The 12076-nt window shown below is 49.2% G+C and overlaps 1 protein-coding gene across 1 annotated transcript in view; it reads left to right on the top strand.

The window, feature by feature from the left end:
• Positions 1 to 10300, top strand: part of zdhhc15b (zDHHC palmitoyltransferase 15b) — a 17254-nt gene extending 6954 nt beyond the window's left edge. Inside the window, exons 7-11 of the mRNA XM_029747096.1 lie at positions 2164 to 2284; positions 3606 to 3738; positions 4205 to 4331; positions 8253 to 8365; positions 9754 to 10300. Coding sequence (XP_029602956.1) covers positions 2164 to 2284; positions 3606 to 3738; positions 4205 to 4331; positions 8253 to 8365; positions 9754 to 9803 — 544 coding nt within the window. The 3' untranslated portion in view covers positions 9804 to 10300. The remainder of the gene's footprint in view (positions 1 to 2163; positions 2285 to 3605; positions 3739 to 4204; positions 4332 to 8252; positions 8366 to 9753) is intronic.
• Positions 10301 to 12076: the final 1776 nt, after the last annotated feature.

Raw genomic sequence — 12076 nt, 5'->3', positions numbered from 1 at the left:
TGTCCATGGTGGTTAATACAGTCTGTTTATTGGGTATCAGATGGATCATCACTGTCCATGGTGGTTAATACAGTCTGTTTATTGAATAACTGTCTCTCTCTCTCTCTCTCCAGGGTTAATAACTGTCTCTCTCTTCAGGGTGAATAACTGTCTCTCTCTCTCTCCAGGGTGAATAACTGTCTCTCTCTCTCTCCAGGGTGAATAACTGTCTCTCTCTCTCTCCAGGGTGAATAACTGTCTCTCTCTCTCTCCAGGGTGAATAACTGTCTCTCTCTCTCTCCAGGGTTAATAACTGTCTCTCTCTCTCCAGGGTGAACAACTGTCTCTCTCTCTCTCTCTCTCCAGGGTGAATAACTATCTCTCTCTCCAGGGTTATTAACTGTCTCTCTCTCTCTCTCTCTCCAGGGTGAATAACTGTCTCTCTCTCTCTCCAGGGTGAATAACTGTCTCTCTCTCTCTCCAGGGTGAATAACTGTCTCTCTCTCTCCAGGGTTAATAACTGTCTCTCTCTCTCTCTCCAGGGTTAATAACTGTCTCTCTCTCTCTCCAGGGTTAATAACTGTCTCTCTCTCCCTCCTGGGTGAATAACTGTCTCTCTCTCTCTCTCCAGGGTGAATAACTGTCTCTCTCTCTCTCGCTCTCTCCAGGGTGAATAACTGTCTCTCTCTCTCTCCAGGGTGAATAACTGTCTCTCTCTCTCCAGGGTTAATAACTGTCTCTCTCTCTCTCCAGGGTTAATAACTCTCTCTCTCTCTCCAGGGTTAATAACTGTCTCTCTCTCTCTCCAGGGTTAATAACTGTCTCTCTCTCTCTCCAGGGTTAATAACTGTCTCTCTCTCTCTCTCCAGGGTTAATAACTGTCTCTCTCTCTCTCTCCAGGGTTAATAACTGTCTCTCTCTCTCTCCAGGGTGAATAACTGTCTCTCTCTCTCTCCAGGGTGAATAACTGTCTCTCTCTCTCTCCAGGGTGAATAACTGTCTCTCTCTCTCTCCAGGGTGAATAACTGTCTCTCTCTCTCTCCAGGGTGAATAACTGTCTCTCTCTCTCTCCAGGGTTAATAACTGTCTCTCTCTCTCTCCAGGGTTAATAACTGTCTCTCTCTCTCTCCAGGGTGAATAACTGTCTCTCTCTCTCTCCAGGGTTAATAACTGTCTCTCTCTCTCTCCAGGGTTAATAACTGTCTCTCTCTCTCTCCAGGGTTAATAACTGTCTCTCTCTCTCTCCAGGGTTAATAACTGTCTCTCTCTCTCCAGGGTGAATAACTGTCTCTCTCTCTCTCCAGGGTGAATAACTGTCTCTCTCTCTCTCCAGGGTGAATGACTGTCTCTCTCTCTCTCCAGGGTTAATAACTGTCTCTCTCTCTCTCCAGGGTGAATAACTGTCTCTCTCTCTCTCCAGGGTGAATAACTGTCTCTCTCTCTCCAGGGTGAATAACTGTCTCTCTCTCTCTCCAGGGTGAATAACTGTCTCTCCAGGGTGATAACTGTCTCTCTCTCTCCAGGGTTAATAACTGTCTCTCTCTCTCTCTCCAGGGTGAATAACTGTCTCTCTCTCTCTCCAGGGTTAATAACTGTCTCTCTCTCTCTCCAGGGTGAATAACTGTCTCTCTCTCTCTCCAGGGTGAATAACTGTCTCTCTCTCTCTCCAGGGTGAATAACTGTCTCTCTCTCTCTCCAGGTGAATAACTGTCTCTCTCTCTCTCCAGGGTGAATAACTGTCTCTCTCTCTCTCTCCAGGGTGAATAACTGTCTCTCTCTCTCTCTCCAGGGTGAATAACTGTCTCTCTCTCTCTCTCCAGGGTGAATAACTGTCTCTCTCTCTCTCTCTCCAGGGTTAATAACTGTCTCTCTCTCTCCAGGGTTAATAACTGTCTCTCTCTCCAGGGTGAATAACTGTCTCTCTCTCTCTCTCTCCAGGGTGAATAACTGTCTCTCTCTCTCTCTCCAGGGTGAATAACTGTCTCTCTCTCTCTCTCTCCAGGGTTAATAACTGTCTCTCTCTCTCCAGGGTTAATAACTGTCTCTCTCTCCAGGGTGAATAACTGTCTCTCTCTCTCTCTCTCCAGGGTGAATAACTGTCTCTCTCTCTCTCTCTCTCTCTCCAGGGTGAATAACTGTCTCTCTCTCTCTCCAGGGTTAATAACTGTCTCTCTCTCTCTCCAGGGTTAATAACTGTGTGGGATTCTCCAACTACAAGTTCTTCCTGCTCTTCCTGTCGTACTCCATGGTTTACTGTGTGTTCATCTCTGCCTCCGTCTTCAGATACTTCATCAACTTCTGGGTGGTGAGTGGTGGACGTCTCAAAATCCCTCCTATTCCCTATATAGTACCCTACTCCTGTCCAGGTCCCACAGAGCTCTGGTGGACGTCTCAAAATCCCCCCTATTCCCTATATAGTACCCTACTCCTGTCCAGGTCCCACAGAGCTCTGGTGGACGTCTCAAAATCCCTCCTATTCCCTATATAGTACCCTACTCCTGTCCAGGTCCCACAGAGCTCTGGTGGACGTCTTAAAATCCCCCCTATTCCCTATATAGTACCCTACTCCTGTCCAGGTCCCACAGAGCTCTGGTGGACGTCTCAAAATCCCTCCTATTCCCTATATAGTACCCTACTCCTGTCCAGGTCCCACAGAGCTCTGGTGGACGTCTCAAAATCCCTCCTATTCCCTATATAGTACCCTACTCCTGTCCAGGGCCCACAGAGCTCTGGTGGACGTCTCAAAATCCCTCCTATTCCCTATATAGTACCCTACTCCTGTCCAGGGCCCACAGAGCTCTGGTGGACGTCTCAAAATCCCCCCTATTCCCTATATAGTACCCTACTCCTGTCCAGGTCCCACAGAGCTCTGGTGGACGTCTCAAAATCCCTCCTATTCCCTATATAGTACCCTACTCCTGTCCAGGTCCCACAGAGCTCTGGTGGACGTCTCAAAATCCCTCCTATTCCCTATATAGTACCCTACTCCTGTCCAGGTCCCACAGAGCTCTGGTCAACAGTGAAGCACTGTCTAGAGAATAGGGCGCCATTTCCCACAGCCTTAGTCATTTAGCAGACACTCCTATCCACTGCATTACAGAGACAGTCAGATCACGACCTACTGCTGGTGTAACCATAGTAACATATTGATGTTAGCCGTGTCAACAGTCAGATCACATGACCTCCTGCTGGTGTAACCATAGTAACATATTGATGTTAGCTGTGTCAACAGTCAGATCACATGACCTACTGCTGGTGTAACCATAGTAACAAATCGATGTTAGCCTTGTCGACAGTCAGATCACATGACCTCCTGCTGGTGTAACCATAGTAACATATTGATGTTAGCTGTGTCGACAGTCAGATCACATGACCTCCTGCTGGTGTAACCATAGTAACATATTGATGTTAGCCGTGTCGACAGTCAGATCACATGACCTCCTGCTGGTGTAACCATAGTAACATATTGATGTTAGCCGTGTCAACAGTCAGATCACATGACCTCCTGCTGGTGTAACCATAGTAACATATTGATGACTCTGCACATTGTTTGTTGTGGAATGGCAGAGGTTCTCCTGTTCTCCGACACGGTTCTAGTTCTCTGGTCTGTGTGTGTTCTCCTACAGGGGGACCTGCCAAACGGACCCGCTAAGTTCCACGTTCTCTTCCTGATGTTCGTGGCGTTGATGTTCTTGGTCAGTCTCATGTTCCTGTTGGGTTACCACTGCTGGCTGGTCGTCCAGAACAGGTCCACACTAGGTAATACACACAGCTGCCATTTTGAGTTCAATAAGAGCAGCTCCAAGGAGTTAGCAATAATTAATAACTACTGAAGTCTATTCCTCTGGCCTCCTCCTCCTCCCTCCCCTCCTCCCTCCCCTCCTCCCCCCCTCCTCCCCCCCTCCTCCCTCCCTCCCTCCTCCTCCTCCCTCCCCTCCTCCCTCTCCCCTCCTCCCCCCCTCCTCCCTCCCCTCCTCCCTCTCCCCTCCTCCCCTCCTCCTCCCCCCCTCCTCCTCCTCCCTCTCCCCCCCTCCTCCTCCCCCCTCCCCCCCTCCTCCTCTCCCCTCCCCCCCTCTCCCCCTCACCCCTCCTCCCTCTCCCCCTCACCCCTCCTCCCTCTCCCTCTCCCCTTCCTACCCCTCCCCTCCCTCTCCTCCCCTCCTCCCCCTCTCCTCCCCTCCCTCCCCCTCATCCCCCCCCTCTCCCCCTCCTCCCTCTCATCCAGAGGCATTCTCTGCTCCAGTCTTCACTACAGGACCAGACCGTAATGGTTTCAATGTGGGGATCAGGAGGAACCTGCAGCAGGTGTTTGGAGACAACAAGAGACTCTGGTTCCTGCCGATCTGCACCAGGTAAGACCCTAACCCCTACCCTCTAACCCCTAGCCCCTACCCTCTAGCCCTACCCTCTAACTCCTACCCTCTAACTCCTACCCTCTAACCCTACCCTCTAAACCCTACCCTCTAGACCCTAACCCCTACCCCCTAACCTCTACCCTCTAGACCCTACCCCCTACCCTCTACCCTCTAGACCCTACCCCCTAACCCCTACCATCTACCCCCTAGACCCTAACCCCTACCCTCTACCCCCTACCCTCTAACCTCTACCCTCTAACCCCTACCCTCTAACCCCTACCCTCTACCCCCTACCCTCTAACCCCTACCCTCTAACCCCTACCCTCTACCCCCTACCCTCTAACCCCTACCCTCTAACCTCTACCCTCTAACCCCTACCCTCTAACCCCTACCCCCTAGACCCTACCCCCTACCCTCTACCCCCTAGACCCTACCCTCTACCCCCTACCCTCTACCCCCTACCCTCTACCCCCTAGACCCTACCCTCTACCCCCTAGCCCCTACCCTCTAACCCCTAGCCCCTACCCTCTACCCCCTAGACCCTAACCTCTACCCCCTACCATCTAACCCCTACCCTCTACCCCCTAGACCCTAACCCCTACCCCCTAACCCCTACCCCCTAACCCCTACCCTCTAACTTCTAGTCTCTACCCCCTACCCTCTAACTTCTAGTCTCTACCCCCTACCTTCTAACTTCTACCCTCTACCCTCTACCCTCTACCCTCTACCCTCTACCCTCTACCCCCTACCCTCTACCCTCTACCCCCTACCCTCTACCCTCTACCCCCTACCCTCTACCCTCTACCCCCTACCCTCTACCCTCTACCCCCTACCCTCTACCCTCTAACTTCTAGTCTCTACCCCCTACCCTCTACCCTCTACCCCCTACCCTCTACCCCCTACCCCCTACCCTCTACCCCCTACCCTCTACCCTCTAACTTCTAGTCTCTACCCCCTACCCTCTAACCCCTACCCTCTACCCCCTACCCTCTAACTTCTAGTCTCTACCCCATACCCTCTACCCCCTACCCTCTAACCCTACCCTCTACCCCCTACCTTCTAACTTCTACCCTCTACCCTCTACCCTCTACCCCCTACCCTCTACCCTCTACCCCCTACCCTCTACCCTCTAACTTCTAGTCTCTACCCTCTAGACCCTAACCCCTAACCCCTACCCTCTAGACCCTAACCCCTACCCCCTAACCTCTACCCTCTAGACCCTACCCCCTACCCTCTACCCTCTACCCCCTACCCTCTACCCTCTAGACCCTACCCTCTACCCCCTACCCCCTACCCTCTACCCCCTACCCCCTACCCCCTACCCTCTACCCTCTAACTTCGTCTCTACCCCCTACCCTCTACCCTCTAACCTCCATCGTCTACCCATTAACCCTAACCTCTACCTCATCTAACCTGACCTTTAACCCCTAGGCCTTAACTTAACCCCTAGACCCTTAATCCTTACATCATATCCTCTAGACCAGGGGTAATTCAACTCTGACCCTACAAGTTCCAGAGTACTGCTGGTTTTCTGTTCTACCTGATAATTAATTGTACACACCTGGTGTCCCAGGTCTACATCAGTCCCAGATCAGAGGGGAACAATGAAAAAAAAACACTGCAACTGGCTTCAAAGTCCAGAGATTAGTTTGAGGGCTCCTACCACAGGGCTGTCCAACCCTGTTCCTGGAGAGATACCTTCCTGGAGGTTTATACTCCAACCCTGTTCCTGGAGAGAGACCTTCCTGGAGGTTTATACTCCAACCCTGTTCCTGGAGAGATACCCTCCTGGAGGTTTATACTCCAACCCTGTTCCTGGAGAGATACCTTCCTGGAGGTTTATACTCCAACCCTGTTCCTGGAGAGATACCCTCCTGGAGGTTTATACTCCAACCCTGTTCCTGGAGAGATACCCTCCTGGAGGTTTATACTCCAACCCTGTTCCTGGAGAGATACCTTCCTGGAGGTTTATACTCCAACCCTGTTCCTGGAGAGATACCCTCCTGGAGGTTTATACTCCAACCCTGTTCCTGGAGAGAGACCTTCCTGGAGGTTTATACTCCAACCCTGTTCCTGGAGAGATACCCTCCTGGAGGTTTATACTCCAACCCTGTTCCTGGAGAGAGACCTTCCTGGAGGTTTATACTCCAACCCTGTTCCTGGAGAGATACCCTCCTGGAGGTTTATACTCCAACCCTGTTCCTGGAGAGAGACCTTCCTGGAGGTTTATACTCCAACCCTGTTCCTGGAGAGATACCCTCCTGGAGGTTTATACTCCAACCCTGTTCCTGGAGAGAGACCTTCCTGGAGGTTTATACTCCAACCCTGTTCCTGGAGAGATACCCTCCTGGAGGTTTATACTCCAACCCTGTTCCTGGAGAGAGACCTTCCTGGAGGTTTATACTCCAACCCTGTTCCTGGAGAGATACCCTCCTGGAGGTTTATACTCCAACCCTGTTCCTGGAGAGATACCCTCCTGGAGGTTTATACTCCAACCCTGTTCCTGGAGAGAGACCTTCCTGGAGGTTTATACTCCAACCCTGTTCCTGGAGAGATACCCTCATGGAGGTTTATACTCCAACCCTGTTCCTGGAGAGAGCCCTTCCTGGAGGTTTATACTCCAACCCTGTTCCTGGAGGTTTATACTCCAACCCTGTTCCTGGAGATACCCTCCTGGAGGTTTATACTCCAACCCTGTTCCTGGAGAGATACCTTCCTGGAGGTTTATACTCCAACCCTGTTCCTGGAGAGAGACCCTCCTGGAGGTTTATACTCCAACCCTGTTCCTGGAGAGAGACCCTCCTGGAGGTTTATACTCCAACCCTGTTCCTGGAGAGAGACCTTCCTGGAGGTTTATACTCCAACCCTGTTCCTGGAGAGAGACCCTCCTGGAGGTTTATACTCCAACCCTGTTCCTAGAGAGATACCCTCCTGGAGGTTTATACTCCAACCCTGTTCCTGGAGAGATACCCTCCTGGAGGTTTATACTCCAACCATGTTCCTGGAGAGAGACATTTATGTATAACCTCCAGGAGGGTATGTAAACTTCCGACTTCAACTGTATGTGACCTTCTTACATCAGCTGATGTCTCAAAGTGCTGTACAGAAACCCAGCCTAAAACCCCAAACAGCAAGCAATGCAGGTGTAGAAGCATGGTGGCTAGGAAAAACTCCCTAGAAAGGCCAGAACCTAGGAAGGAACCTAGAGAGGAACCAGGCTATGAGGGGTGGCCAGTCCTCTTCTGGCTGTGCCGGGTGGAGATTATAACAGCACATGGCCAAGATGTTCAAACGTTCATAAATGACCCGCAGGGTCAAATAATAATAATAATCATAGTAGTTGTCGAGGGTGCAACAAGTCAGTAACACAAGAGTAAGTGTCAGTTGGCTTTTTCATAGCCGATCTTTGAGAGTATCTCTACCGCTCCTGCTGTCTCTAGAGTTGAAAACAGCAGGTCTGGGACAGGTAGCACGTCCGGTGAACAGGTCAGGGTTCCATAGCCGTAGGCAGAACAGTTGCAACTGGAGCAGCAGCATGGCCAGGTGGACTGGGGACAGCAAGGAGTCATCATGCCAGGTAGTCCTGAGGCATGGTCCTAGGACTCAGGTCCTCTGAGAGAAAGAAAGAGAATTAGAGAGAGCATACTTAAATTCACACAGGACACCGGATAAGACAGGAGAAATACTCCAGATATAACAGACAGACCCTAGCCCCCCCGACACATAAACTACTGCAGCATAAATACTGGAGGCTGAGACAGGAGGGGTCAGGAGACACTGTGGCCCAATAACATCTGCTAAATATGTGTATATGGACGATTTGTTTTAATGCGTGTTTCCCAGCCAAGGAGACGGCCACTACTTCCCCCTGACTATGGATATTTAACCCCATCCTGTCTGTGTTTCTGTTTTGCCCAGCCAAGGAGACGGCCACTACTTCCCCCTGAAGAGCCTGAATGAGTCCTCAACCTCTCTATTAGCCAATGAGGAGAAATGGGATGAGGAAGAGGAGTCAGAGGACGACAACATAGGTAAGGAGGCCAATAGGACAGATTTCTTAGAAATTCATCTATCAGGGAAGAATATATGATGTGGTGGTGGTCCTAATTTACTGCTGGGTTGCATGGTGGTTCAATCGTGTGCTGGGGGACAATAAAAGGCCACTCAAAATGTGCAATTTTGTCAGACAACACAATGCCACAGATGTCTCAAGTTTTGAAGGATCGTGCAATTGGCAGGGATGTCCACCGAAGCTGTTGCCGGATAATTTAATGTTAATTTCTCTACCATAAGCCGCCTCCAACGTCGTTTTAGAGAATTTGGCAGTATATCCAACCGGTCTCAAAATCGCAGACCACGTGTAGCCACACCAGCCCAGGACCTCCACATCCGGCGTTTTCACCTGTGGGATCGTCGGTGACCAGACACCCGGACAGATGATGAAACTGAGGAGTATTTCTGTCTGTAATAAAGTCCTTTTGTGGGGAAAAACTCATTTTGATTGGCTGGGCCTTGCTCCCCAGTGGGTGGGTCTATGTCCTCCCAGGCCCACCCAGGCTATGCCCCTGCCCAGTCATGTGAAATCCATAGATTAGGGCCTAATGAGTTTTTCAATTGACTGATTTCCTTCTACGAACTGTAACTCACTAAAATCATTGAATGTTGCATTTTATATTTTTGTTCTGTATACTAAATTAAATTGTCAATTTGGTGGACAGATGTGGTATTGCATTAATTGTGATAGACAATATTATATCATTCAGAAATCTGTCAGTCTGGGGAAGCGACACTGAACAGAAATATAAAGGCAACATGTAAAGTGTTGGTCCCATGTTTTATGAGCTGAAATAAAACAAATGTTCCATATGCTTATTTTTCAAAAATGTATTTACAACCCTGTTAGTGAGCATTTCTCCATGTCGCAAGGATCTGTACACCATTTCTGGAAGCTGAAAATGTCCCAGTTCCAAGTCCTACGTGCTCACCAGCCATGTCACCCATTGAGCACGTTTGGGATGCTCGTGTTCCAGTTCCCGCCAAAATCCAGCAACTTCACACAGCCATTGAAGAGGAGTGGGACAACATTCCGCGGGCCACAATCAACAGCCTGATCAACTCTATGTGAAGGAGATGTGTCACGCTGCATAAGACAAATGGTGGTCACACCAGATACTGACTGGTTTTCTGATCCACTCCCTGACCCTTTGTTTTTTAAGGTATCTTTGACCAACAGATGCATATCTGTATTCCCAGTCATGTGAAATCCATAGATTAGGACCCAATTAATTTATTTCAATTGACTGATTTCCTCCATATGAACTATAACTCAGTAAAATCTTGAAATTGTTGTGTGTTTTTTTGGGGGGGCGGGTTGAACTTGGAATAAAACAATGTTCCTGTATGAATCTGTATTTTCCAGGTGGTGACGGGGATCCCTCTGTTACTGTAGAGATGGACGAAGAGGAGTAGGATCACTTTATGGACCTTATAAAGGGTGCAGTACCCTGAGGAGGCTGACAAACCTACCCTGAGGGACCATCAGACACACGGAAGAACTCAATGTGCAGCCAAAACGTTTTCAGATGTCACCATCTCAATATCATGTATAGTTTTCAGTTCACCATGGAGGAAGGACAATGTTCGGGGGAACAGAAGTCAACCAATATATCACATTACACGATTGTTTTAAGAGAAAGACCATGTCTAGCACTGTCTCCCTACCTCTCCTGTATTATTGTGTATCTTATATAGTACTAGGCTGCTACCTAGCTTTTAATTTCACGCCTGTTTTTTTTTTTGCCCGTATTTTGTTAATGTAAATAGCTTTGTGATTTACATCTTTAAATGAAAAGAGATCTACAAATGTAATGTATTATCATTATTCCATATGCAGGGCCCTTAAGGCCCAATCAGAATGGAGAAAGCCCATTAAAACCACAAATGTATTTGTTGCCATCCTAGGGCCATGCACCTGTCGTTCCTTTGTCTTGTAAAGATGATGCACCTGCACAAATCAAATGGTATTTGTTACGTGCACCGAATACAACTGGTGTAGTAGACCTTACAGTGAAATGCTTACTTACAAGCACTTAACCAACAAAGCAGTTTTAATGAAAATAAATGTTAAAGTATTTACTAAAATAAAACAAAGAGCAACAATAACGAGGCTATATACAGGGGGGGTACCGGTACAGAGTCAATGTGGAGGCTATATACAGGGGGGGTACCGGTACAGAGTCAATGTGGAGGCTATATACAGGGGGTACCGGTACAGAGTCAATGTGGAGGCTATATACAGGGGGTACCGGTACAGAGTCAATGTGGAGGCTATATACAGGGGGTACCGGTACAGAGTCAATGTGGAGGCTATATACAGGGGGTACCGGTACAGAGTCAATGTGGAGGCTATATACAGGGGGTACCGGTTCAGAGTCAATGTGGAGGCTATATACAGGGGGTACCGGTACAGAGTCAATGTGGAGGCTATATACAGGGGGTACCGGTACAGAGTCAATGTGGAGGTTATATACAGGGGGGTACCGGTACAGAGTCAATGTGGAGGCTATATACAGGGGGTACCGGTACAGAGTCAATGTGGAGGCTATATACAGGGGGTACCGGTACAGAGTCAATGTGGAGGCTATATACAGGGGGTACCGGTACATAGTCAATGTGGAGGCTATATACAGGGTATTACGGTACAGAGTCAATGTGGAGACTATATACAGGGGGTACCGGTACAGAGTCAATGTGGAGACTATATACAGGGGGTACCGGTACAGAGTCAATGTGGAGGCTATATACAGGGGGTACCGGTACAGAGTCAATGTGGAGGCTATATACTGGGTATTACGGTACAGAGTCAATGTGGAGGCTATATACAGGGGGTACCGGTACAGAGTCAATGTGGAGGCTATATACAGGGGGGTACCGGTACAGAGTCAATGTGGAGGCTATATACAGGGTATTACGGTACAGAGTCAATGTGGAGGCTATATACAGGGGGTACCAGTACAGAGTCAATGTGGAGGCTATATACAGGGGGTACCGGTACAGAGTCAATGTGGAGGCTATATACAGGGGGGTACCGGTACAGAGTCAATGTGGAGGCTATATACAGGGGGTACGGTACAGAGTCAATGTGGAGGCTATATACAGGGGTACCGGTACAGAGTCAATGTGGAGGCTATATACAGGGGGTACCGGTTACAGAGTCAATGTGGAGCTATATACAGGGGGTACCGGGACAGAGTTCAATGTGGAGGCTATACTACAGGGGTACCGGTACAGAGTCAATGTGGAGGCTATATACAGGGGGTACGGTACAGAGTCAATGTGGAGGTTATATACAGGGGGTGTACCGGTACAGAGTCAATGTGGAGGCTATATACAGGGGGTACCGGTACAGAGTCAATGTGGAGGCTATATACAGGGGTACCGGTACAGAGTCAATGTGGAGGCTATATACAGGGGGTACCGGTACATAGTCAATGTGGAGGCTATATACAGGGGTATTACGGTACAGAGTCAATGTGGAGACATATACAGGGGGTCCGGTACAGAGCAATTGGGAGACTATATACAGGGGGTACCGGTACAGAGTCAATGTGGAGGCTATATACAGGGGGTACCGGTACAGAGTCAATGTGGAGGCTATATACTGGGTATTACGGTACAGAGTCAATGTGGAGGCTATATACAGGGGGTACCGGTACAGAGTCAATGTGGAGGCTATATACAGG

This window comes from Salmo trutta, unplaced genomic scaffold (assembly GCF_901001165.1).
Source record: "Salmo trutta unplaced genomic scaffold, fSalTru1.1, whole genome shotgun sequence".
Classification (NCBI taxonomy): Eukaryota; Metazoa; Chordata; class Actinopteri; order Salmoniformes; family Salmonidae; genus Salmo; species Salmo trutta.
This window is presented reverse-complemented; position numbering and strand designations above follow the sequence as displayed.